At 48.4% G+C, this 24,677-nt stretch overlaps 9 protein-coding genes across 9 annotated transcripts; 6 read left to right on the top strand and 3 right to left on the bottom strand.

The window, feature by feature from the left end:
* Positions 1–2,917: 2,917 nt before the first annotated feature.
* Positions 2,918–4,716, top strand: PGRI_084490 (cytochrome P450; the record flags this gene model as incomplete). Its single annotated transcript, XM_040796163.1, has 4 exons — positions 2,918–3,226; positions 3,276–4,418; positions 4,473–4,523; positions 4,687–4,716. 4 exons carry the CDS (start codon positions 2,918–2,920, stop codon positions 4,714–4,716), a joined length of 1,533 nt encoding a protein of 510 aa, XP_040650701.1.
* Positions 4,717–5,684: 968 nt separating this feature from the next.
* On the top strand, positions 5,685–9,073 carry PGRI_084480 (putative RNA interference and gene silencing protein (Qde2); the record flags this gene model as incomplete). Its single annotated transcript, XM_040796162.1, has 4 exons — positions 5,685–6,040; positions 6,089–7,218; positions 7,295–7,545; positions 7,598–9,073. 4 exons carry the CDS (start codon positions 5,685–5,687, stop codon positions 9,071–9,073), a joined length of 3,213 nt encoding a protein of 1,070 aa, XP_040650700.1.
* A 628-nt stretch (positions 9,074–9,701) lies between these two features.
* On the bottom strand, positions 9,702–12,886 carry PGRI_084470 (DNA-directed RNA polymerase II subunit RPB7; the record flags this gene model as incomplete). The annotated part of the gene is made up of 5 exons (XM_040796161.1): positions 9,702–11,105; positions 11,159–11,522; positions 12,271–12,440; positions 12,498–12,578; positions 12,638–12,886. 5 exons carry the CDS (start codon positions 12,884–12,886, stop codon positions 9,702–9,704), a joined length of 2,268 nt encoding a protein of 755 aa, XP_040650699.1.
* A 1,213-nt stretch (positions 12,887–14,099) lies between these two features.
* PGRI_084460 (2-hydroxy-palmitic acid dioxygenase MPO1) lies at positions 14,100–14,875 on the top strand (the record flags this gene model as incomplete). Its single annotated transcript, XM_040796160.1, has 4 exons — positions 14,100–14,132; positions 14,189–14,212; positions 14,265–14,324; positions 14,402–14,875. The coding sequence occupies 4 exons, from the start codon at positions 14,100–14,102 to the stop codon at positions 14,873–14,875; spliced, it is 591 nt and encodes a 196-aa protein (XP_040650698.1).
* A 787-nt stretch (positions 14,876–15,662) lies between these two features.
* PGRI_084450 (F1F0 ATP synthase subunit alpha) lies at positions 15,663–17,788 on the top strand (the record flags this gene model as incomplete). The annotated part of the gene is made up of 5 exons (XM_040796159.1): positions 15,663–15,734; positions 15,913–16,070; positions 16,204–16,260; positions 16,319–16,439; positions 16,532–17,788. 5 exons carry the CDS (start codon positions 15,663–15,665, stop codon positions 17,786–17,788), a joined length of 1,665 nt encoding a protein of 554 aa, XP_040650697.1.
* A 709-nt stretch (positions 17,789–18,497) lies between these two features.
* Positions 18,498–19,823, top strand: PGRI_084440 (methylenetetrahydrofolate dehydrogenase (NAD(+)); the record flags this gene model as incomplete). The annotated part of the gene is made up of 4 exons (XM_040796158.1): positions 18,498–18,694; positions 18,892–19,522; positions 19,581–19,670; positions 19,740–19,823. The coding sequence occupies 4 exons, from the start codon at positions 18,498–18,500 to the stop codon at positions 19,821–19,823; spliced, it is 1,002 nt and encodes a 333-aa protein (XP_040650696.1).
* A 1,830-nt stretch (positions 19,824–21,653) lies between these two features.
* Positions 21,654–22,343, bottom strand: PGRI_084430 (signal peptidase complex subunit 2; the record flags this gene model as incomplete). Its single annotated transcript, XM_040796157.1, has 3 exons — positions 21,654–21,881; positions 21,953–22,251; positions 22,307–22,343. 3 exons carry the CDS (start codon positions 22,341–22,343, stop codon positions 21,654–21,656), a joined length of 564 nt encoding a protein of 187 aa, XP_040650695.1.
* Positions 22,344–22,627: 284 nt separating this feature from the next.
* Positions 22,628–23,669, top strand: PGRI_084420 (ER membrane complex subunit EMC3; the record flags this gene model as incomplete). The annotated part of the gene is made up of 5 exons (XM_040796156.1): positions 22,628–22,677; positions 22,731–22,764; positions 22,844–23,210; positions 23,265–23,426; positions 23,479–23,669. The coding sequence occupies 5 exons, from the start codon at positions 22,628–22,630 to the stop codon at positions 23,667–23,669; spliced, it is 804 nt and encodes a 267-aa protein (XP_040650694.1).
* Positions 23,670–23,874: 205 nt separating this feature from the next.
* PGRI_084410 (uncharacterized protein) lies at positions 23,875–24,465 on the bottom strand (the record flags this gene model as incomplete). Its single annotated transcript, XM_040796155.1, has 2 exons — positions 23,875–23,973; positions 24,022–24,465. The coding sequence occupies 2 exons, from the start codon at positions 24,463–24,465 to the stop codon at positions 23,875–23,877; spliced, it is 543 nt and encodes a 180-aa protein (XP_040650693.1).
* Positions 24,466–24,677: the final 212 nt, after the last annotated feature.

Raw genomic sequence — 24,677 nt, 5'->3', positions numbered from 1 at the left:
TGTTGATGCTGTTCGCGAGTATTTTGAGCGGTCGGGGGTATGATCTAGGCCGCACAGTATCACTAGATCAATTTTGGGGCGATGCGACGGATGTGCGTTGTCGAAGCTTGCGATGGCTGAAGGAGGGGTGGCTGAGATGCCGCGTGGGTGGATAAGCGTGGTCGGGGGTCCAAGATCAGGCTTGAAAATATAAATTAATAGTTTGGTTCAAGTGTTCCCGATGAGGGTTCCTTCAAGTGAATAACAATAAAGAGATCATTAAATGAAGCTCGACGTGGAGGATCCCAAACGAAATGATGATTAATCCGTTATCTCCGACTTTGCTTATCACCAGATGATCTCACCTCACGCATATGTACCTCTAGGGCTTAAAAATAAAGGCCAGTACATGAAGAGTAATATATTTATATGTGAGAAATATTTGCCCTTCAATACACCAATTTGTTTCTTCTTGTGGAGACCGATCGAGCCTATACCCTTTCTTGTCCTTGATACCATGCCGTTTCTCATTTTAATATCAGGTTTCTTTTTGTTCTTTTTATCTTGACTTAAGGCCTATTGGCTACACGGTAGTGACTCACAAGCTGAGAATTTAATTAAACATGCATATGTCTAGAGGATCTGTGCTTCGGATCTATCTTGAACAGGTAAAAGGTCGAATACATATTCACATGTTTTCACCCCAATTCAAGCTTCGTCAACCTTTTCAGAATGGTCTTCGTATCAGGGGAGTTATTAAGGCTGACAGGCCCGCCCTAGCAAGCCCGTTGCTTTGCCTTTGCAGCCACATCACCTTCCAGAAAGTTAACAATATGAACCGCAGTCCGAATATCTCCTTTGTGTCGTCACTTGCGCATCCTCTCGTGTGTCTAGCAACACTGTGGGTCGGATAAAGAATCCACTTATTGATCGATCGCCCCTTCTTCTGAAAACATCCAATCGGCTTTCTCTCCACTTTCCATGAAGCCTGGGCCAGTTCAAATCGCTTGTTTGCCTACGACCCGCTGTCCGAGTCAGGGAGAAGCGGGTCGCGAAGTGCAACGGCGTAAATCAGTTATTGAACAACTTGATAAAGGTCGGTGCAATTAATTGTGGGCATATATATCCTCGAGTTCACCACGCAAACTTCACCGCTATCTCAATGGATAATGTGCTTCGTTTCCTCGACAGCTTTTTCGATGTCTGCATCAGGGAATATAATTGCTGGGGGTCTTCCACTGAGTTCCAAAACTATATTCTTCATGTTAGACGAGGCAAAAGCAGCCCTATATCAAACGCCCTGTTCTCTCTGTTCCCATGAAGCTCAATACACGAACATCCATGTGGTTTGATAGAATGTTCTCTAAATTTGACATGAACATAAAAAGAGGTTGGACAGTTCGTTAGATTCTGTTTCAATGCTAAGCATGCTCACCACGGATTGATACTACCGTGTATCAGCAACAGTTTAGAATGAATAACCGGAGAGATATTTGGGAAGACACTTCGCTTCTGTTTACTGTTTTCGTCATAAATAGTCAAGTTGGTTCATTTTCTTTTACTGTACCATCTAGGATCTTCATGGCATGGTGTTGGAATCGGTGTCTGATGTTTGAGGTTAGTAGCGCATAATAGTTGGATTGTAGTTCTGATCTTGTCTCTTCTTCAACAACCTTGGAACTCTCGTACTCTCTCTTTGGTCTTTGTCTTGTAGGCTTGACCACATAGAGTCAACTAAACCGTGAAGTACAGTTTAAGATGTCATACAGATAACCAAATGTTATACATGGAAAGAGACTGTCCTTTTAACATAGATATCAGGTGACTGTATTGATATGCCCCGCAAACCCCACATTCCCCACATTCGGTTGTCGGGAGTTACCTCACTAGAATGCCGCTTCTATCAACTCGAGTCTGGCTGAACAATCTCATCATGATGGACATTTCAATTCCAGTTGAATGCGGTTGAGGAGCTCACGATGAGATAAGTTGTGACGGTTGTAAAAGTCAAAAGGTCAGTGACATATATGCTTATTCTCTTATAACATTGACGATAGATACCGCATTTAGGGCGATGCGTACCACTAGGTCGTACCCTTCATATAGTCTAGGGATATCTTGATGCCACTAAGTTTTTAGATACCGCCATCTGTGCTAGGCACGGGGTGATATTCCTATTCGCGGCCCTAGGGTGTGGTACAGCGGAAGTGCCGGCAGACTAATGGAGCCAACAGGCTCGCTGCCCATACAGTCCCCATAGAAGCATTTCGGAAAATTCTCCATGTATGCTGGAGAGCTTTTCAAGGATAAAAAATATTAATTGGAATTTTAACTCTGCAAAATGCAGACAACGACCGATTCTAGATTGGTAATTGGTGGACTTCCACATTTGGCTTCGCTATATAAAGCCTACGATGTTAAGAACTTCAGAGAATGTTGAACAAATGCCGTTGTTAGTGCATGGAGTTGCCACTTGAATTACTCCGATGCGTTGTACGTCTTCTAACTTATATATAGAGTTCTAGATTTGCGGTATTGAAATATAAATTTAAACCCTAATGCAGATCAACGTAGACTGTTGCACTGCAAGGGATTCTCGGTTGTTGAACCACGTCCCATATGCCGACGCACAGGCTACAATCAAAGGTGGGGCCTATACTTAGAACGCACTAAATATGCTAGATATGGTGGAACTAACGAATAGATGGCTTTTCCGGGGTAATGCTTCCTGCTCGAGATACCTCTCATGCCAACCAACATCCATACTCGGGTCCTAAAATCCCGAACTGCCGATCCGAGAATCATCGTGTGCGTCAAAGCATCATGAGATACTCACCTTCTTCTCGCGGGGAAGTTTCCTTATATTTCGTGCCATGGTGTATATAACGTCCCCTCCTCGTGGCTCCTGCTTTGAATATCAAGACTATTAGACACAATCATGGCGCTTATAGCGGCTTTACGTGTTGCTGCACTTCAATATGCTGTCTACGCAGTTCCTCTTCTACTCCTGGTTTACCTTTCCCATAATTATGTCTACAATTCACTACACATCTTCCCTGGTCCTTTCTGGGCGCGCCTGACTGATATTTGGCGATATATTGATGTGAAGGGTCGACGCCCCGAGCGTACGCACATAGCCCTACATCGCAAATACGGCGATATCGTGCGCCTGGGGCCACGCACTTTGTCCTTCGCGGACCCGAAAGCAGCGAAGGTGATCTACGGTCTAAACAAGGGATTCGTCAAGGTACTGATACGCCGAGCCCGTAACGATCAACACATACTAATTTAGACAGTCCGAGTTTTACCCGGTACAAATGACCGTTTCAAAAGGCGAGCCATTGCCATCGCTATTCTCTACACTGGATGAGACCTTCCATGCGAATCTCCGTCGTTCTGTCAATCATGCGTTCTCCATGAGCTCATTAGTACAGTATGAGCCGATGGTAGATGAGACTACGGAAATTTTCCTCGATCAGACGGGCCGACTCTTTGCTGATGGAGCCACAGTGTGCGACTTCGCACGATGGCTGCAATTCTTCGCTTTCGATGTTATTGGAAGCATCACGTACAGCAAACGCCATGGGTTTATCGAGAAAAACGAAGATATCGATGGAATCGTCGGTTCCCTGGCAAGAATCTTCGATTATTCTGCCCCCGTTGGTCAGATGCCGTGGCTAGATAAACTATTCTGGAAGAATCCGATATTCGATTTCCTTCAAAAATTAGGCTTATCGGATAACTCGCATCCTGTGGCTATTTTCGCAAAGCAACGCATGGAAGAACGGATGTCAGCAAAAGCTGATATAACGAGCCCGGGAACAAAGGATGACCTTCTCACCATGTTCATCAAGGCGGGTGAAACTCGACCAGATTTCATGACAAACAAACGAATCCTGACCATGGCTGTGTCTATGGCTTTTGCGGGTTCTGAAACAACAGCTATCAGCATTGCAGCTGTGTTCTACTATTTACTTAAGAATCCAGAGTGCATGGCACGGGTTACGCAAGAGCTGAATGACGCCGTAGCCAATGGTATGATTGTGAACCGCCCCACAGGACTTGTATCGTGGACAGAGTCGCGCCAGCTGCCTTATCTCGATGCCTGCATAAAGGAAGCTTTCCGTATGCATCCCGCTGCGGGACTTCCGTTGGAACGTGTTGTTCCTGCGCCAGGGATGGAGATCTCCGGACATTTTATTCCAGGTGGAACAATCGTCGGTTGCAGTGCTTGGGTTATTCACCGTTGTAAAGACATCTTCGGTCCTGATGCCGATATATACAACCCCGATAGATGGCTTACTGCGGCGCCGGATCAATTGAAAGCTATGGATGGAATGATGCTCCAGTTTGGTGCTGGCTCAAGGACCTGTATCGGGAAGAATATTTCTCTAATGGAGATCTATAAGATTATACCTAGCTTTTTGCGGAGGTTTGAGGTATGTTCTCTTTTCTAATCAATATCGATACCAGTGACGCTGATTCTTTGATAGGTACAATTGGCACATCCTGACCAAGAATGGAAACTGTGGAATGCATGGTTCGTACGTCAACATAACTTCAAGACGATTTTTACCCCGAAAGAAATTATAGTATAATTTAGCATTTCTTATATCAAGTGTTGAAACGTTATTTACCCATTACAAATGCAATTCTCCATAAATATCAACAGGTGGCTTTTGTATAGACTGCTGCCATATTGAAAAGGCTGGAGAGATGGAGAAGGAAGCAGTATAGATGTTGACTATACGAATAAGCAAGGTATTTATACCCATAAATGTAGATCGCCCGTAAGCAAACAAATAGTTTGAATAATATCAATATTCTCGAGTTAGCCAAATGCATTTCGGTGCATCATTTCGATATTTGTTTCGAAAAGCCGGAACCATGGGAACTTCATAAGTGCTAGTAAAAGAGAAAACCTAGCGCTAATCTTGAAACTTGCGTAGTTTTACATTTTTGTTTAGCTCTCGGACTGTGAAGGTAATTTGACGGTCAAATATGATGGCCTCTCACTTATCTACAAAAAAGTTGGTGGTGTGCATGCATTAGCATCCCTTCTCGCCCGAGCTGGCAACACAGTGTACTTACTAGGTACGCTTCTGATATTAAGAGGTTAGTAGCCAGGGACTGGTTATTATAGTGGCACCTTAACATAAATGCAAAAATCAATGAAGGCCAACAGATGAGATTAAATATTTCACAAAATTCTCAAATAGCATCTTCACATGTATTCAAATATGATGTGTAGAGCTACAGCAGCCAACCGATAACTGAAACACATTCTCACAAGAATGTCACTATCCTATCCCTACATGTAGCTACTGGTCAACCGCAGGACTACAAACGGGGAGCCCAAGTTTATTTGCTTATTTTTTGAGAATGATCGCTGGAACATTGAAAATATGTGAAAATGATTCTATTTCTGCTTATAGTGCAGAAGTAGAGAGATCCACGGGTAGATGATAAAGCGTGTCATAGTCGCATCATAGAGATGTTTCTGTACAACTAAATATAGATATAAGTACCCCAATTGTCACCCTATACTAATACGCTATATATCCCTGTAGACAAACAAAGAAAGTGACAATACATCAACTTTTTGAAATACTTAATGAGCTGTCCATCCCCCATTCCCCTATTCCCCACTATCTTCCTCTTTTATTCTTCTTCCATGCCCCATCTATACCTGAGTTTAACTTATCATGAGTGATAATCGGGGTCGTGGACGAGGCGATCGTGGAGGTGACCGTGGCCGTGGTGACCGTGGCCGTGGTGACCGGGGACGTGGTGACCGGGGACGTGGTCGCGGTGACAGGGGTGATTTAGCCTTCCGCCCAGCTGGTAGAGGTGATGGAAATCGTGGAAATTTCAGAGGTGATTTCCGAGGCCGAGGTGGTGATAGAGGTCGTGGCGAATTTCGTGGGGGTGATCGAGGTCGTGGCAGAGGTGATTTCCGTGGTCGCGGTGATTTTCGCGGTAGGGGAGATTTCCGTGGCGGTCGTGGTGGAGGCCGTGGTGGAGGCCGTGGTGCTGCCAACCTTGGACCACCGATCTTCAGGTTTGTTTCCCTTTATTACTACATTGAACAAATCTAATTGCCTTATAGACAAGGCGAAGCTATCCCACCACCTAACCCCACCGTCGCCAAGACCGAAAATGACCTTTCCAAAGCTCTGGCTGTCAACAGCCAGAAAACCCCCAGACAGGCAAAATATCCCGAACGTCCTGGCTACGGCACAGTTGGCAGGCCGGTGACTTTGTATGCAAACTATTTGCCCCTGACCCTGCCTAATAAACGGCTGTTCCGCTACCATATTGCCATTGCAGCCGACTCCGCAGGTCGATCTGCCCCTGTGGGGAAGAAGGCCCGACACATTGTACGTCTACTGTTAGAGGAACATTTCCCACAGCAGAAGAACAGCATTGCGTCAGACTTCCGGTCTACCCTGGTCTCGTGCGTCAAATTGACCGAGGGTAAATTCGATGTGCGATACAAGGAGCACATAGATGATGACTACCTGGATCCACCCCGGGTGCACCAGGTTACCTGCCAGTATACTGGTGAGGTCAATCCTGCTGATTTGGTTAACTATTTGACCTCCACCAATGCCGGTGCCATGCTTGAATCCAAGGCTGAGGTTGTGGCTGCTCTCAACATGATCATGGGACACCACCCTAAGACCGACGACCAGGTCGTCTCTGTCGGAGCCAACAGACACTACAGTCTGCGTCAGGATACTATGGAATCGTTCAACCTTGGCGGTGGCCTATCCGTGCTACGTGGATTCTTTGTCAGTGTGCGTGCTGCGACTGCTCGTGTGCTCTTGAATGTCCAGGTCAAGTATCTGGCCTGTTACAACGAGGGACCTCTGGTCAATGTGATCCAAGGCTACGGTAACAGGAACACTTATCGTTTGGAAAAGTTTCTCAAGAGTCTTCGCGTTCGCATCACTCACATCAGCCGCAAAAACAGTCGCGGTCAGCCCCGGCCTCGTATCAAGCCTATCTATGGCCTGGCTAACCGTGGTGATGGTGGCTCGTCGCCCAACCCACCTAAGGTTCCACGCCACGGCGCTGGTCCCCAGGATGTGCAATTCTTCCTCGCTGAATCTAGCCCTCAGCCTGTCGCTGTGCCTGCTGCGCCCGAGTCCAAGGGGAAAAAGGGGAAGAAAGCGCCCAGGTCCGGTCCTGCGGAAGCTGGTCGTTACATCACCGTTGCGGACTTCTTCAAAAAGGGTCCGTTTATCTTAAGTTTTCTTTTACTTTTCCTTCGACTCACTCTCTCCTCGTGTTGTGCTGACCTTCTTCTTAGAGTACAACATGGCTTTGAATGCAAACCTCCCAGTGATGAATGTCGGGTCTCGTGACAGACCTGTCTATCTCCCCGTTGAGGTCTGTGAAGTCGAGCCTGGCCAGCCAGCTAAATCCAAGCTTTCTGGAGATCAGACAGCCAGTATGCTCCGCTTCGCCGTTATGGGTCGAAAGCCGGGCCAGAACGCCCAGTCGATTGTCACCAAGGGTGTAGGTGTGCTGGGACTGGGCGAGCCATTGAATTCCACACTAGTAAGAAACCCCTCGCTCCGAAAATCTTTTTAATATATCTAACTTTCTACAGTCTGCTTTCGGTGTTAACTCTTCCACCGAGCTGATCACGGTTCCTGGACGCATTCTTCCCGCTCCCAATGTCTACTACAAAGACGGAAACAGGACCAAGGAAATCAGGGCTCAAGCTGGCAGCTGGAACATGCGCCAAATCCAGTTCTCCAAGCCTGCAGCCATGAAATCCTGGACTTATCTCTACATTGACCAGGAGGGCTCCCGGCCAGTTTTCCAAACCCCAGATCAGCTCAACGCGTCTCTGGTTGCCTTCAGAAAGACACTCAGGGATATGGGAATGCCCGTTGACCCCCACAAGCTTGGCAAACGTGTCGTTCTGACCGGCAAAAACGACGCTGTTGACATCGAGCAAGCTATCGATGATCTGAAAAAGCAGCACAACCCAATCTTTATATTGGGTATACTATACACTAAAGACACTGGCATATACAACTGCATCAAGCAAGTCTGCGACGTCCGTTTCGGAATCCGCAACGTGAACGTTCTCGCAGAGAAGCTCATCAACTCCAACGATCAGTATAACGCCAACGTCGGCCTGAAAATCAACCTAAAATTAGGTGGTGCCAACCAAGCCCTTCGCACCGCTGACCTCGGAATCATCTCCGAGGGCAAGACTATGCTAGTCGGTATCGACGTGACCCACCCGTCACCCGGTTCAGCCAACACAGCACCTAGCGTGGCAGGAATCGTCGCCTCAGTCGACGCAACCCTCGCCCAATGGCCCGCCGAGATCCGCGTCCAAGGAGCCCGCCAAGAAATGGTCGCAGACCTAGAAACCCTCCTCGCCTCCCGTCTTCGGCACTGGCGCAAACTAAACAAGGCCCTCCCAGAGAACATCATCGTCTACCGCGACGGCGTCTCAGAGGGCCAATACAACAAAGTCATTGACGAGGAACTCCCCCTCCTCCAAGAAGCTTGCAAGAAAACCTACCCGGCAGACCAGACAAAGAAGGGCCTCCCACGTCTGGCCATCATCGTCGTAGGAAAACGCCACAACACCCGCTTCTACCCAACAACAGAGCAGGACTCGAACCGCGAGAACCCAATCCCAGGAACTGTCGTCGATCGCGGCGTCTCAGAGGCACGCGACTGGGACTTCTTCCTCCAGGCTCACTCCGCCCTCCAGGGCACTGCCCGTCCAGCCCACTACTTCACCGTCTGGGACGAGATCTTCTACCCCCGTCACCCGGCTAACAGTACCGGCCCCGGCGCGGCTGATGTCCTCCAAGACCTCACTCACAAAATGTGCTACATGTTCGGCCGTGCTACGAAGGCTGTTAGTGTCTGTCCGCCAGCATACTATGCCGATCTAGTGTGCACCCGTGCCCGCTGCTTCTTGAGTGATCTATTCGATCCTATGCCCATTGATGGCTCAGGTGGTAGTACCAGTGGCACCGAGGGTACAGCGGATATGTCCCGCATGGTGGATGTTAAGATCCATCCTAATATCGCCGAGACTATGTTCTACATCTAGGATTTGTGTTTTATCATTGATATCTATGTGTGTTTATCTTTTGGATTTACATGTTAGGTTGATTATTGGAACAATTTGTTGGAGGAAGAAGATTTAGACCTGGAAACCTACTTATATTCGCTCATTATCTCTGGTCTTCGGAAAATATCGTTTGGGATATTCGGCTTTGATACTTGGACTTCACTGACGAGATTGATATCTATTTACTATTTTGAATAACTTAGTGAGACTCAATTGAATTCTTCAAACGATAACATCTATCATCCCTTAGTAGTTGATATGTAGTACGTTGTACGAGAGGTTTTAGGAATTGAAATATAAGATTGAATTAACAGATAAACGAAACCCGCTATGGAAATAAACTTGTACACTAGTAACATTTTGAAGGCAAGGTACAATAAAAGCAATAGACAAGAAGTTGAAAGTAGTACAGGCCAGGCATTCCACTCGACTCCAACTGCAGCGCGAAAGAGAAAGCCACCAGCTTCTTTTTTTTATGATTTTGCAGTTTCAAGGACAATTGTCCAAAATTCATGCGGGTATCGATACATATTGCTCGTGATCGGAAAGAGTCCGTGCTTGTCAAGCTGAGACTTCACAAGGGATACATACTTGCAAGCTAAGCCCCTTAGTTGCCTTCGTGGTTCCAGCTGGGCTGGTTGTGGCCGAGGGGGTTGCGCTGGGCCGTTGCATTTCTTCTAACGGGCTCGGGGGATGGGTCTTCGTAGTTATCCCAGTGTGACTCCATCATCTTATTGTGCGCGGTGTGCTTTTGAGTAGGCTTAGGAGACTCCTCGTCGTAGTTGTCCCAATGAGACTCCATCATCTTATTGTGCGCGGTGTGCTTTTGAGTAGGCTTGGGAGACTCCTCGTCGTAGTTGTCCCAATGAGACTCCATCATCTTATTGTGCGCGACGTGTTTCTGGGTAGGCTTGTTCTCCTTGGCGGCGGGTGATTCATCCACCAGCTCGAATTGCGAAGCGAAGTTCTTGTTGCGGTTGACAGCGTTGCCGCCTGTTGAGAGGGGCTCGTTCTTCTGTTCGCGCTCGGAGGCCTCGGCCTGGCCGTTACTCTCGAAGAGACGGTTCTCGTAGAGACGCTTGCCGCGGCCTCCGAATGAGCTGATGATCCGTCCGTCTTCTTCGGTTTCTTCATCGGCCATGTCGAAGTGGCGGTCTGCGTCGCGACGCGGCTTGATCACGTCGAGCTTGGGTTGAGGGCTGGCTTCTTCGTCGTCGCCGAATCCGAAGTGACGGACTTCTTCGCCGCGGGGAACGCGCGAGCCCTTCACGGGGGTCTCGAAGTCGTTGAAGTCCCAATGGGTTGAGTGGGGGGTCTTGGCTTGCTTGACTTCTGCCTTGATCTCGCGCTCTGAGTTGTCGCCGCCGATCTCGAAGTGGTTGTATTTTCCAGGGTCGGATTTGTAGAAATGACGATCTTCATCGACGGGTCCGTTGAAGGGTTTCTCATCCTCTTCGTCGACACGGGGAGCCCGGCGTGTCTTGGAAGGAGAGTCGGGTGTATCGTCATCCTTCACGAAGATATCGCTGAAGTTGCGAGCGGCGGGGCGTGCAGATGCGGGCGCAAAGGGAGCCACAGGGGCGGGAGGCTTCTTGGAGGGGGACAGAAGCTCATTCAAGGAACCGGCTCCGTAAGGGTCTTTGGTATATCTCTTGCTAGCGGAAGCAGGTCTGCGGTCTTCCGCGCGGCTTTCGCGTTCAGCGGCCTCCTTGTTTGGCGAGAGGAGCTCAGTGAGGGAGTTGGCTGCGTAAGGATCCTTGATGCGGCGCTTTCCTGGGGATGCGGAACGATCGGGGAGTTTGGTCTCCACCTTCTCAGAAGGAGGCTGCGAGGGTGCCGCACGCGCTGTCTCGGCGTTCTTGAGGAGACGAAGTTGGTCTTTTCCATCGCGAATGGGCCATTGGCGTCCGCGCGCTCCGATAACCTCGACTTGTTTCAGCAATGAGGCCTGATCCCAGTAAATGCGGATCTGCTTGATCAGTTGATTGGAATCGAAGTGGACGATGTGAACCTGCAGGACAATGCATTAGCTTCCGATAACGCGACGCGCGTCGGGGCATTTACGGTGGGGAAGGTCGCAACACGGTCGGCCAGGAAATTATCGTCGAGGGAGGGGAGATAAACCCCACCACCCTCGGTGAATTCGAGGGTTGTTTCCATGTCTAGACATAGTGAGTCTGATCCTTCAATGGCGCTAATGACCTGGTTCGACTTTGTCTTGACGATGTTCGCGTTCTTCAACACATGAGTGATCACATTGTCGGCCTGCTCGAACTTGGTCGTGGTAGGAACGTAGATTAAGGACACATCGTCTGCCAATTTAGCAGTCCTGGGGTTATCCAGGAACCGCTGGTATTCGGTCTTGAAGTAGGACATTGTCAACCGTATAGGGACAGGGGATTGAAAGGAAGATCCAGAGAGAAGAGCTCTAGAATACAGTGGAAGCAAACTAGACGAAATACGAGAAACTATTTTTTAAGAGAGAGAATGAGAGAAGGAGGAAGTCGTTCTACGAGACCACGGATGTTGTACTCCGCGTACAAAATATTATACAGGGGCACGCTAGAACCAGTTAGTACTCGGTACCTTGCATATATGCAAACATTCAATGAAAGTGGAAATGCAAATAGAAAAGCCGAAATCTTGGAAATCCTCTAAAAACAACCTGAAAACACGCCAGTGTTTCACCATACAGGCCTAGGCGTGGGGGCTTGGCTTAGGCCCCCCCGGTCCCTCCGGCAACTGAATACACTTTAGGCGGCCTCTTTACAGGGGGTACACAGCGACATAGAACATATTGTACATTGGACATTTCAAAGTACTGGAGGTCCTCAGCGGTTGACATCTCTGAGTTATATCAGCTGTCTGCAATGCCGCTAGACAGTCTCAGGTAGAAGACATGATCCGTCTTTCATTGGCCATTCAAATGGCATGTGTATCGAGCAGAGACGCAAACTCCAGCTCCTGACCCGCCAGTTCTTTTTTATTTCTCTGTTTAGGCAGTCAAGCCCTTCCAAGCACTTGCCGTATCTTCGGGGAACGATAGATAGTATGGTAGATTATCGTATTGGTGAAAAGGGTGGGTATGTGTTGCAATCGTGTCTCATTACAAAGGTCTGTCAAAGAAAACTGCGTTAGAAAGGTCATGTGCGTTGAGTCTGGTTGGAATGACTTACCCAAGATAATCCTCCTTGATGGTGCCAATAGCATTGATGGCAGCCACGTCGGGCTTGACACCAAGGATCTTCAACCGCAGACTAGTTCCTTTCTCAATCACTTGATCGGCATGATCGGTGTATTGCGGCGGCACGGTGTTGGGTTCCCACTTGATATCGGAGGGGATGTTCTGGTGGGCTGTCAGCAGTGACACTTATAGGATCCATGGTCAAAAACAAAAACATACCTTGCGTGCAATGAAGACAGACAACGGGCCCGCCAGGGTGAAGATACCAGTAGGCTTAACAGAAGTAACAATAGCATCGACCTAAGCTCAGTCAGTAGGAACTCGAAGGTGACAGATAACCTCGGATCCCAAGCGCATACCGTTTCACCACGGAATGGCTTCCAGATGATCGCACGATATCTGATGGTGTATTCCGCCATTCCAATTCCAGGCATCACCCGCCCCTCGCCAATATCAACCATGTCCATGACACAGATCACAAAGTGATCACCTGTGCACCGTCCCTCTTCCTCCTCGTTGAGTCGACCGATGAGGTACTCTCGCATGTTGGGTCCGAAATAGGATGGGTGCATGGAGATCACCTTGGTCTCTTCTTTTAGGAAGAACATCGTCGCGGTTATAGTTGGATGAAAATGCGCTAATGCTGTGTGTGGAAATATTCAAGTTTCGGGACAGTGATGCTGTCAATCGAGGTCGAGGGACGGCGTGTTCGACGAGCTCATGACCTGCAACGGGTGAAGCAGAAACAAAACGTGGCTGCCAGAAATGAGCGAGATGAGATCCGAGTACCCGTTGGAATAGCAGAAATTGTATCTGCCTTGGATCTTGAACGAGGAGGCAGATACAGTTGCTGCAGGCGCAAGCTTCTCCTTCGTAAGAGCATCGCCGGTCTGGTGGGCCAAGTTTGGGTGGGTGGAGTCACGTGGTACGATTCTTGAATGGTGGGAATTGAACTTGTTGACTTGATATTTGCACGTTTAAAGTCTTTTAATCTTCATTTTTCATTTGACACGTTCCTTATTGAAATAAGTAGTCAATAGTGCGCTTGAGTATCATTTAGCATTGACCGAGTGGAGGATTGCTTCTTGTATGAAGAATGATTGGATGATCTATAGCAGACCATGTATGTTGACAACACGTACAGAAGTAAATAACGGCCTTTTCTGATCTTGTGGCTCCATTTTGGCTTATATACCTTTCTCATACTATATATATTCTTGCGTGGTCGATTTTGACTGGTTATTGTGGTTCCAAATCAGCTTGAATGGATACCCTGAAGCTATCTATATATATCCGCCTACTGGCATCTTCAGTTCTGAAATCCATATTACAACCTGCCTTCAAATTTGCCAATTTAGAAATCCCTATTATATCTTCATCCCATAACAATAAAGACATCGGAAGAAAGACCCCTAAATCCGTAGGGAAATATAGTCAAAGCGACACTAGAACATTCCGTACTAGTACAGTATTATGTACGAAGTACTAGTAAACCACCAGTTTAATGAAACACGGCAGAGAAGTCCAATCATAACAAAATGATCGATTACCTGCAATGCATGATATCCTCATAAAACTATAATGTAAATGGTCTGATAGGCTTGTGCATCGTCGGTTGACATACCTGAAGCCCATGTATACCGTTACGTTGCCAAGACCAAACGTCTTCAGTCACTGGTGTTCCTCGGCCTGGAGCCACATGACGCCAGGACCTTCAATATCAAACCACTCAACGCTTTCCGATAAAGATGATGCCACTTGCCTGAATCGCCCCGCAAAACTCTTCCCCCAGAATTCCCCATCTTTTTGTTAATCAGCAAGATGGCGCTCAATCTCGAGAAACAGCTGCTCTTCGTAAGCATCCTCCATCCTCCATCCCACCAGAACGACTATAGCTGACTGTGATTTAGTACGGAGCTTACCATAACAATCCCGTATAGCGGCCCTAATCCTATCGCCAATAACGAACGTTCACTGACAGCGCAGATCAACGTCGCAATCCACATCACCTGCGTCCCGGCCATACTGTTTACTGGCATCATTCTTGTATGTGCATCTCGGCATTTCTCAACAAAACAGATACATATCCCCTGTGTACAATAGTACTAATAATGACCACTAAGGCCTGCAACTGTCCGCCGCTCGTCACCCTGCCAGATGCCCTCCAAATCGATTACCTGCCCGTAAACGCCGGCACAATCGGCGCCCTTATCTATGCCACCTTTTATGTCCTTCTAGAGCCTATGGCGGGTGGTCTACTTGCACCCCCCTTGATCGCAACTGCATACTATGGAAACTACTTCCTCAGCACACACGGCAACATCGTGAACTACTGGGCGGGGGGTGTCCAGGTCGTGGCATGGGTGGCACAGTTTATTGGACACGGCGTGTTTGAGAAGCGTGCCCCTGCCTTGCTGGACAATCTTGTCCAGGCTTTCCTGCTTGCGCCCCTGTTCGTCTGGATGGAGGTTCTCTTCTTCTTCGGATATCGCCCGGAGCTTAAGGAGCGTTTTGAGAAGGGTGTTGAGGCAGAGATCCTGAAGTTCCGGAAGCAAAAGAATGGGAATGGCAAGGGTAAGGCCGAGGCAGAGCAGTAGATGCTGGTGCATACAGCATGCAGTAAGGGGAGATATTGCTCGCCAAGACCGGGGCGTATACACACTTCGTATGGTCTCGGGTTGTCTTGCTTGATGGTGAATGCTTCAGTGATTTTCATAGGCGCGTTGATTCAAATTCATACGTATGCTACCAGAGCGATTAGGGTCATCTTTTTAATCCTCATGCGGGTGTTTCGCATTTGTTATCCAATTTGGGATGAATGTATCCCCTTGAGGGAGCATGTTTTGGCCAAGTAAATATATCTTAATTCCAAGTATACAAATACATAGACTGGAAATTAAGACAACATAACCTTGGAAAGCATACGGGACCGTCTTCGGTTGCCGTGACGAAAACCATGACATAAGCGATTCACCTGACTAGGGATTCCGCCGATCCGAGAAGAGAAAAAAACGGAAGGAGAGTGGCCCGTGGCACACTTTTCCGGTCGGCTATACAAATCGAAAGTAACTCATTATGGGCTTGTAAAATATTTTGAAAAATTTAGAGAATTTATAGAAATAAAATATAAAAGAAAAAATTATAACGTAGAATATTATAAGAAGAAGAAAAGGCGGACAAGATACACCGTGGCCTCACACTAGGGCCACCTCGGAGAGCCCAGAGTCAGAAAGGGTTTAGCGCGAGTCCTGAGAATCCAATCCTCCCCCCGACGACAAAGCTCTCCCTCCCGTCCACAATCCTCTCTCCTCTCCCGTTCTCTCTCCCCAATTACATCTCTCCCTCAGAGAATTCATCCTCCCATCCTCTGAACCCCCTTTCACAATGTTCAGAAACGCTCTGCGGTCGTCCAGCCGCTCCGTTGCGGCTGTTTCGGCCACTGGCCGCATCGCCTCGGTGAGTCCATCCCATCCCAGCCGCCTTCGTCCATCGCCAGTTCAACATCCTTCATCTCAATATTGAGCTCGATCGATGCTCATACCTCATCATACCTCGACTACGATACTTCAACGATGGCTCGGACTCATTGCCCTTCTCTGGGACCGTCATTAACAGGTTTTTTCGTCCACTACAGGTCCGCGCGGCTGCTGCCGGTCCTCTTAACGGCGTTCGCTCTTACGCTTCCGAGGCCAAGGCTAGCCCTACCGAGGTCTCCTCTATCCTTGAGCAGCGCATCCGTGGTGTCTCTGAGGAGGCTGGTCTCGCTGAGACCGGTCGTGTTCTGTCGGTCGGGTACGTCAAATCTCCCAGGGCGGCTGGGGGCGCGAAAAAAAATTCGGTCCCCGCCTACAATCCCATCGAATCCGCCATTATTTATCAACATTCGACACAATATCGATCCAGAAACTGATTGAGCTTTAAATAGTGATGGTATCGCCCGTGTTCACGGTATGACCAACGTCCAGGCTGAGGAGCTGGTCGAGTATGTGAACCCCAAAAGTCTTGGCATTATCCAGACCCAAAAACTAACTTGTCTTCAGGTTCGCCTCCGGCGTTAAGGGTATGTGCATGAACCTCGAGGCCGGCCAGGTCGGTGTCGTGCTTTTCGGTTCCGACCGTCTCGTCAAGGAGGGTGAGACCGTCAAGCGTACCGGCGAGATTGTAAGCACCTTATACCCAACCCCTGGGTTCATTCTGATATTGGACCCTGAATCCCATCAAGCCCTTGGCAACATTTCTAACACCCCATCCAGGTCGAGGTCCCCGTCGGCCCCGAGCTGCTCGGCCGTGTCGTCGATGCTCTCGGTAACCCCATTGATGGCAAGGGTCCCCTTAACACCAAGGAGAAGCGCCGTGCTCAGCTCAAGGCCCCCGGTATTCTGCCCCGTCAGTCCGTCAACCAGCCCGTGCAGACTGGTATGAAGTGTGTCGACTCCATGGTGCCTATCGGCCGTGGTCAGCGTGAGTTGATCATTGGTGATCGTCAGACCGGTAAGACCGCTGTCGCTCTCGACACCATGCTTAACCAGAAGCGTTGGAACAACAGCAAGAGCGCCACCGAGGACGACAAGCTCTACTGTATCTACGTCGCTGTCGGTCAGAAGCGTTCCACTGTCGCTCAGCTCGTCAAGACCCTTGAGGAGCAGGATGCCATGAAGTACTCTGTCATCGTCGCTGCCACCGCTTCCGAGGCCGCTCCCCTGCAGTACATTGCTCCCTTCACTGGCTGCGCCATGGGTGAGTGGTTCCGTGACAACGCCCGCCACGCCGTCATCATCTACGATGATCTGTCCAAGCAGGCCGTTGCCTACCGTCAGATGTCTCTGCTCCTCCGTCGTCCCCCCGGACGTGAGGCCTACCCCGGTGATGTCTTCTACCTGCACTCTCGTCTCCTCGAGCGTTCCGCCAAGATGAACAAGACCCACGGTGCTGGTTCCTTGACTGCCCTTCCCATCATTGAGACCCAGGGTGGTGATGTGTCCGCTTACATTCCCACCAACGTCATTTCCATCACTGACGGTCAGATCTTCTTGGAGTCTGAGCTGTTCTACAAGGGTATCCGTCCCGCCATTAACGTCGGTCTTTCCGTGTCCCGTGTCGGTTCCGCCGCCCAGGTCAAGGCCATGAAGCAGGTCGCCGGTTCCCTCAAGCTGTTCTTGGCTCAGTACCGTGAGGTCGCTGCCTTCGCCCAGTTCGGTTCCGATCTTGATGCCTCCACCAAGCAGACCCTTGCCCGTGGTGAGCGTCTGACCGAGCTCCTCAAGCAGAAGCAGTACTCCCCCATGGCTGTCGCCGATATGGTTCCCCTGATCTTCGCTGGTGTTAACGGTCTCCTCGACACCATCCCTGTCGACAAGATCCTCACCTGGGAGTCTGACCTCCTTGCTCACCTCAAGAGCTCTCACCCCGAGATCCAGGCCACCATCGAGAAGGAGGGCCAGGTCTCCAAGGAGATGGAGGCCACTCTCAAGAAGACCATCTCTGCCTTCAACTCCACCTTCAACGCATAAGTGAAGAAATAACCGGATGATCCTTCGTGGTCGGCTTTGTTTTCTTGACTCTATGTGTATAGACAAGATAGCCTGTACAATTTTGAGCCCATTGTTTTTCTGTTCTTCTTGGTGCCGGTGCTTGGTAGGAGATCTAGGTCTGCCCCTGGATGTAGCGATGTAATTGTCTGCATGATCCTGGGGGGCGGACCAGGGATTTCCCGTAGTGCTGTTCGAGCAAGAACTCAAATGACTTTGGTTCGCCAAAATGTGATTATATCCTGTACGTTTAGATTTTATCCGCGCATCGGGGCGCGAGATGGGTGGACGACCGTTCTAATTCCGTCTGGTCTCCTTATGCTCTCCATGTTGGACCGCAATTATTTTCATTTGTTCAATCGTTTATACTGTAATCGTAGACTAGCATTATTTTACATCTAAGGGCATATATCGGACGAAGACGGGTTGGAGGTATGTCTAAACCCAACCAGTCAAGCCTATATACAGCCAATTGACAACAATCACTATATCCTTTATTTTTATCTATATTCTCATCCGTGATATTCGATCATATGCAAAATATACACGGCAGTTGAGGCCGAAACCGGCATCCGATCTGTTATCGATAAGCGATCAAGATTTTCCCGGAGATGGCTAAGTCCCCGCGTGCGAGGAACCTAAAAGTTAACTTTTCTTTTGTTACTGATTATATTGCTATTATATCGCCGTCATGTCTGCCCCTACTGATAAACCTGCCTCCTCCTGCAAGGTGATGTTGAGCAAGAACGTTGCCAACCACCTCCTCAGTGAAGTCCATGAAGGCCTCAAGACCCTCGAGAAGCCGCCTCACTTGGTCGGCCTGCTGGCCAACAATGACCCTGCCGCGTTGATGTACGCGAAGATGACGCAGAAGACCTGCGAGGAGAAGTGAGTCTCTACAATATTCCATTTTATCCGGCTTCAATGGCTCCAATTGCTTCTTTGCTGGGCTTCTTGGTGGGGTTAACAAGTATGATTCATACATACCCCTCCACCAGAAAAAAAAACAAAAGCACAACCAAACAAGCCCAAAGCATAGCTAACAATTCAATTGAAACAAAACACTAACACAATGCCTTCCTTAGCGGTTTCAAGTACACCATGCGTGAAGTGTCCCGCGACGACATCGAACAAGCCATCCTGAACGCAAACACCGACAATAACGTCGACGGCATAATCGTCTACTACCCCATCTTCGGCACCCGCCAGGACCAGTACCTGCAGCAGATTGTCGACATGACCAAGGACGTCGAAGGTCTGAGCCACCGCTACATCTTCAACATGTACCAGAACATCCGCTTCCTCGATGACGCTAAGCGCCAGAAGTCCATCCTGCCCTGCACCCCGCTGGCCAACATCAAGATCCTCGAGTACCTCAACATCTACAACACCATCCTGCCTTACGGCAACCGTCTTCACGGACACACTATCTGTGTCGTGAACCGCTCCGAGGTCGTGGGTCGTCCGCTTGCTGCTCTGCTTGCTAATGATGGCGCTTGTGTTTACTCGGTTGATATTACCGGTGTGCAGAAGTTCACTCGTGGTGAGGGATTGCAGAAGAAAACACACGAGGTTGTTGATCTCGAGGGCAAGACTATTAACGATGTTGTGCCCCTTTGCGATGTGGTTATTACTGGTGTTCCCAGTGAGAAGTACAAGTTTGATACCAGCCTTCTGCGTGAGGGTGCTGTTTGTGTCAACTTCTCCAGCGAGAGGGTATGTTTTCTTTTGAACTTGAGTCTGGTTGAGAGATTGTTGCTGACCCCTGATATAGAACTTCCCCCACGAGGTCCGAGACAAGGCCTCGCTCTTCGTTCCCTCTATTGGAAAGGTCACCATTGTCGTCCTGTTGCGGAACTTGCTGGTATGTTTCATCTTTACATCCCATTCACATGCTGGTTCTTTGAAACGTCACTAACATGATAAATTACAGAGACTCATTCAGAACAAGCGCATGGACGATGTCAAGCCTGCCGAGGCCACAGAACGTCCCGGCACCCTTGAGGCCTCATCGTAGGTCGCTCACCAATTGTCATTTCAATCTCGATGGTTATGCCCTGAGCTGGCCATTCCGTAAAAATTTATAGATATTCTGTTTGTTATTAGCCATTTCGATTATACTCTTGAAACTTTATGTTTCTTCTTTTGTTTCCTGTGCTTAGATATCTCCCATTCGCATTCTATGTTTGGAATTTATAGAGATTGTCTCAATTGACTTGTCTGTTCTTCCACAAAGACTGTTTCTCGCTTACCACCATAACTTCTTATTTACACACATTGGCTATGCATGATACTCTAATAGAATATGTCCCTGCCGGGCTCGAAGAATGATATCAATGCAATAACAAATTGATCCGAGCACAATTGACGTCTGCAAAGAACTATCTAGTCCCCCTTGACCTGAAAAGAATACTGCTGTGCAGGCAAACAGACCCAACATCCTGGCAGATCCCAACAACCATACGAGGCACTTCCGTACTGAAAAGCTTCGTGCACTTCCAAGCAATTGTGTGAAAGGATACAACACCCAAAGAAACAAGCCCAGTCAACGATCCGAAAAGACAAGCCTACCAGGGCAAGGTGATAATTACATAAATCATTAGGATAAGTATCAAGAGAACCAAAAGAGCAAACGCAATGTGAACCCAATTTTCTTTCAGCGAAACCAGCAACGAGAGAAAGAGGTCCGACCAGCTCCTCTCCCAACTAGCAAACTGATCGATCCCAGTCAGCAACCGCCCCAGTGACTGAGTCGTCGAGATTGTGCTATTTTCACCGATGAGAATCTTCCGGAGAAGCCCTGTAGGAAGCACAAGTGTGATAATTGTATAAACGGTTGTAATATACATGATTGCCGTTTTATCTTGGACTCTGCCCATTCCTACAAATCGCATCCCGGGTGGCAGGATTGTGAGGCTTACGTGACTGACGTATTGCACAGGCCGGTCAAGTGTTTTGGTCTGAATATAGTAGACCCGGCTTTGTGTAGTTTCGAACTCGGCGGGCTTCTCTTCAGAATGATCTGCGGACGGCGTGGTCGTTTCACCATTCGTGGGCGTTGTAATGCATGTCAGGCCTGGGACCTGTCGTTTGATCCCAAGCGTTTCAGTGGCATTGACGAGGGATTCAAATTCCTCATTGGGAACCCAGACGTGAACTATTGCGATCTCTAGGGGAACTGTGAAAGGGTAAGGTTGTTAGTTCAGATACTCATACAACGGGTTTCTGGAATGAGAGCTTGCCACGAGGTCGGCAGATAGATAATAAAATACCCATATTGGAGGTCTGTAAGACTGTGGAAAGTAGCTGTGTAATTCGAACTTGACTTAGAGTGAAACCATATACTTTAAGAACAGTTGAGCAGTAAAGTGATATGTGATGGAAGCAGATCATAGGCGAAGTTGTCCCAAGTTCAAGTCTGTTGAGCTCTGAGACTCTGACTTGGAAGGTTCGAGTTAACTTCTAGCCTCAGGTCCGGAAAGTGCAGTAGAGCTCCCGATCAAGAGCTCCTTTTAGGAAAGTAGAGATCCACGTGAACTCAATAGCCCTAGGTAGGACATCACATTCTAAAAGATCAATTTAAGATGTCTACCTTAGCGTAAGGTGTGAGTATTGCATCAGAGATTGTTTTCACTGCTGGTCAATATCTAAGTAGTCACATACACTGTTGTACCTGATTAACTATGCTCAATGAAAGGCGAAACACAGAAAATCAATCTCTTGCTCATTTGAACATGTAATACCAATGCACTCTTCTTTATATCTTCAGAGAATGAACTATGTGGCTTTATGCTTTGCAATAGCCCCGAAAACATGACCCTGTTCATATGATAGGTAACCTTCCATTTTAGCCAGACTTCTTTTCGTTCTGCTTCGCCGCCAATCTCAAAACGTCAATCTCGCTGGCTATCCATCGGCGGAAAGGTTCCTGGTGGAATACACCATCTGCCGAGAACCATGTGGCGAAGGGCGCCTCGCACCACTTGTCCTGGAGGACCTTGCCTGTGGCAGACTTATAAGTGACATGCAGCTTGTAGAGGTTGGAGAACTTTTTGGCTGATGATGAGACAGATATCTATAATAAGTTTGTCAGTGACCTGCCCCAGAAAAAGGACTCTCGAAAGAGCCAAAGATCGATGGACATACCGTCTCCCCAGTCTTTCTCTTCCCGGAGTATACCTCGCCAGCCTCGACGGCCCAAATCCAGTATGTCAGAATGCTATTCAAGACAAAGTAGGTCCCTACTGCTGCAATGATCCAGGGCGAGGTAGTTGCTTCCCAGCCAAGCGTGCGGTCTGCATAGAAAGTAAACCCTGCGATTGCGACAGCGCTATATCCAAGCAAGAAGCGAATGTTTGACTTCGAGTAATCCGGTGTAAAGGCGTATGGTGCGGGAAGGTTGGTGAGGTATGGGAGGAGGGCATCGTCGCTCGTAGACTTGAGATCTGTTGCTCACACTGTTAGCATTGTTGTTGTATAGAGTAGATCGGGATTACAGACCATTGGTCGAGTAGACCGGGACCTTGTTGGTATCCATGACAGATTTGAGAATAAATGTGAATAAAGAGTTTTTCAAAAATCAAAAGATCGAGTGTGGCTTAGCATTCGGTGATTAAGATAGAACTTGTTGTTAATCGCAGGACAAAGATGCGGCGTGGCCCTTTGGAGAAAGCTGGAGCTAACATGGACCAATGACATCTCTCTCCGCCTGGCAACCTCTCCTTCGCGGCCCCTTCAACTTTCCATCCCCCACCTACAGCCACCACTGATTTATTGTTTGGTCCAAAGGAGGCACTTCTTTGATTCTTATTCTGCCTCAATATGGCAATTCAGGGGGATGAGCAGACCATCCTTAGGGATCCGGCGCTATTGTGAGAGAACATGATTCGATTAACCGGAAGTTCGACTGACGTTTTGGTTATAGCTATTGGATTCTATTTCCCATTTCAATTGTTATGGTATGATCTACCCCCGGCGCTTGAAGCTTAGAAATTTGCAATGCCTCCGAGACTAGAGCTAACCCCTCTTGTTGAATAGATTTTGACCGGAATCCTTCGCCACTATGCCACGGTCCTGATGAACTCGACTCCCAAATCGCCATCTACTCTTGCCGAGTCTCGCGAGCGTCTTGCTCTTCTTCGCGGTGTAAATCTCCGCAACAATGCCTGCTCCGTGCTAGACCGCGAGTCTTTCGAGATCCGCAAGAACTACATGATTACTGGATTCCGCAGCGGCGCATTTCTGAAGGATCCCAACAACCGTGGCCAACCGCCCGCGAACCCCATGACCGACCCTGCCGGTATGGAAGCTATGATGGGAATGCTTAAGGGAAATATGATGATGATGATCCCGCAAACCTTGATCATGAGCTGGATCAATGCCTTCTTCTCCGGCTTTGTCATCTGTATGTTGCATTTTATGTAAATGGACATGAGCAACGAGCTTACAAATTCTGCAGTGAAATTGCCCTTCCCGCTTACTATCCGGTTCAAGTCGATGCTGCAGTCTGGTGTCATGACTCGCGACCTTGATGTGCAATGGGTCTCCAGTCTTTCGTGGTACTTCCTCAACTTGATGGGTCTTCAGTCCGTTTTTGGATTTATCCTCGGCAGTGATAACTGTATGCACCTACCTGAGCCTTGCAAATAAGAACTGTCACTAATAATCTATAGCTGCCAACCAAATGGCCCAGCAGATGGGTATGGCTAACCCTGCCGCAATGGTCAACCCGCTCCAGCCCGGCCAAGATCCCGACAAGCTGTATCTGAACGAAGCAGAGAACTTGGAAGTGATGGAGCACTTCTGCATTCTTGATGGAGTGGAGGAGAGAATCCTACAGAACTTTGCTCCTGCGGGAATCTAATCTTCCTTTGACATTGCATGTGATGTCTAGTGTTGGTGTATATACCTGTCTTGAGGTCATCGCTGGCTTTGAACAGCAGAAAGAATAGAATGTGCCATGTTTTCAAATAAGCTGCAATCTTGTATCTGCATAATTTACTTCAAGAGTTGTTGAATGATCCATATTGCACAATTTCCGTAACTCGTACTTCATAAATCATATCCAATCACTCTTGACGGTAATTAATAACATCATTTAAAATCCAGACTTCCCCATTATGGACCTTCTCCGCAACTGAATCCACTTCAATATTACCAGGTTGGATCTATAGACAGTTAATATACCAACGACACTCGCAGGGGACAAAACCTACAAAGACCTTATCACCCTCCTTTGTCCATTTCAACTTCTCCCCTGCAAGTGTCTTAATCTCTTCCCCGACCCTCCAGGGACTAGCAGGGATGAGATGTGCCTCCACGAATCGTTGCAGGTTCCGTTTTGCCCTGTCTTGACCATCCTGGCCTTCATATGCAGTTACCTCTCCGAACTTCTTGTAGTCCTCTGGATTCTCCCAAGGCTTCCGCGGAAGAGCCTGAATTGCACTGTTACGGGGTGCTAGAACTGTAATGTTCTTGGATGCATCGTTAAGGCGATTGGCGATTGGCTCAAAGTCACGCGTCAATCGGGCAAAGATATTGACGCCCTTGGTCTTGGGCAGGACATCTGAGATGATAGGGCTACCACTGTCTTTTGAGTTCACATCCTCATCCGGAACCGTCTTCTGTGGCTGGACAATACCAGGGAGAATCTTATCCATTATCGATTGATGCTCCTTGTGCTCGAGAGCTAGTGGCTGTTGACGTGAAGGTAAGGGGAATGATAGGCCCCAGAGTGCAGATGCTGAACTAGCGAGAATAAATGTAAATAGAATGGATGTTGTTAGTCGGTTGGATCCCATGCTGCGGGTTAGAGCCATCTTGCTGCCAATGACGCTGGGCACAGAAGCAGGTCTCGCTACAGCCATGACGC

The sequence above is a fragment of the Penicillium griseofulvum genome (genome assembly GCF_001561935.1).
Source record: "Penicillium griseofulvum strain PG3 chromosome Unknown contig_10, whole genome shotgun sequence".
NCBI classification, from domain to species: domain Eukaryota; kingdom Fungi; phylum Ascomycota; class Eurotiomycetes; order Eurotiales; family Aspergillaceae; genus Penicillium; species Penicillium griseofulvum.
The sequence above is the reverse complement of the archived record's forward strand: the minus strand, read 5'-3'. Positions and strand labels throughout refer to the sequence as shown.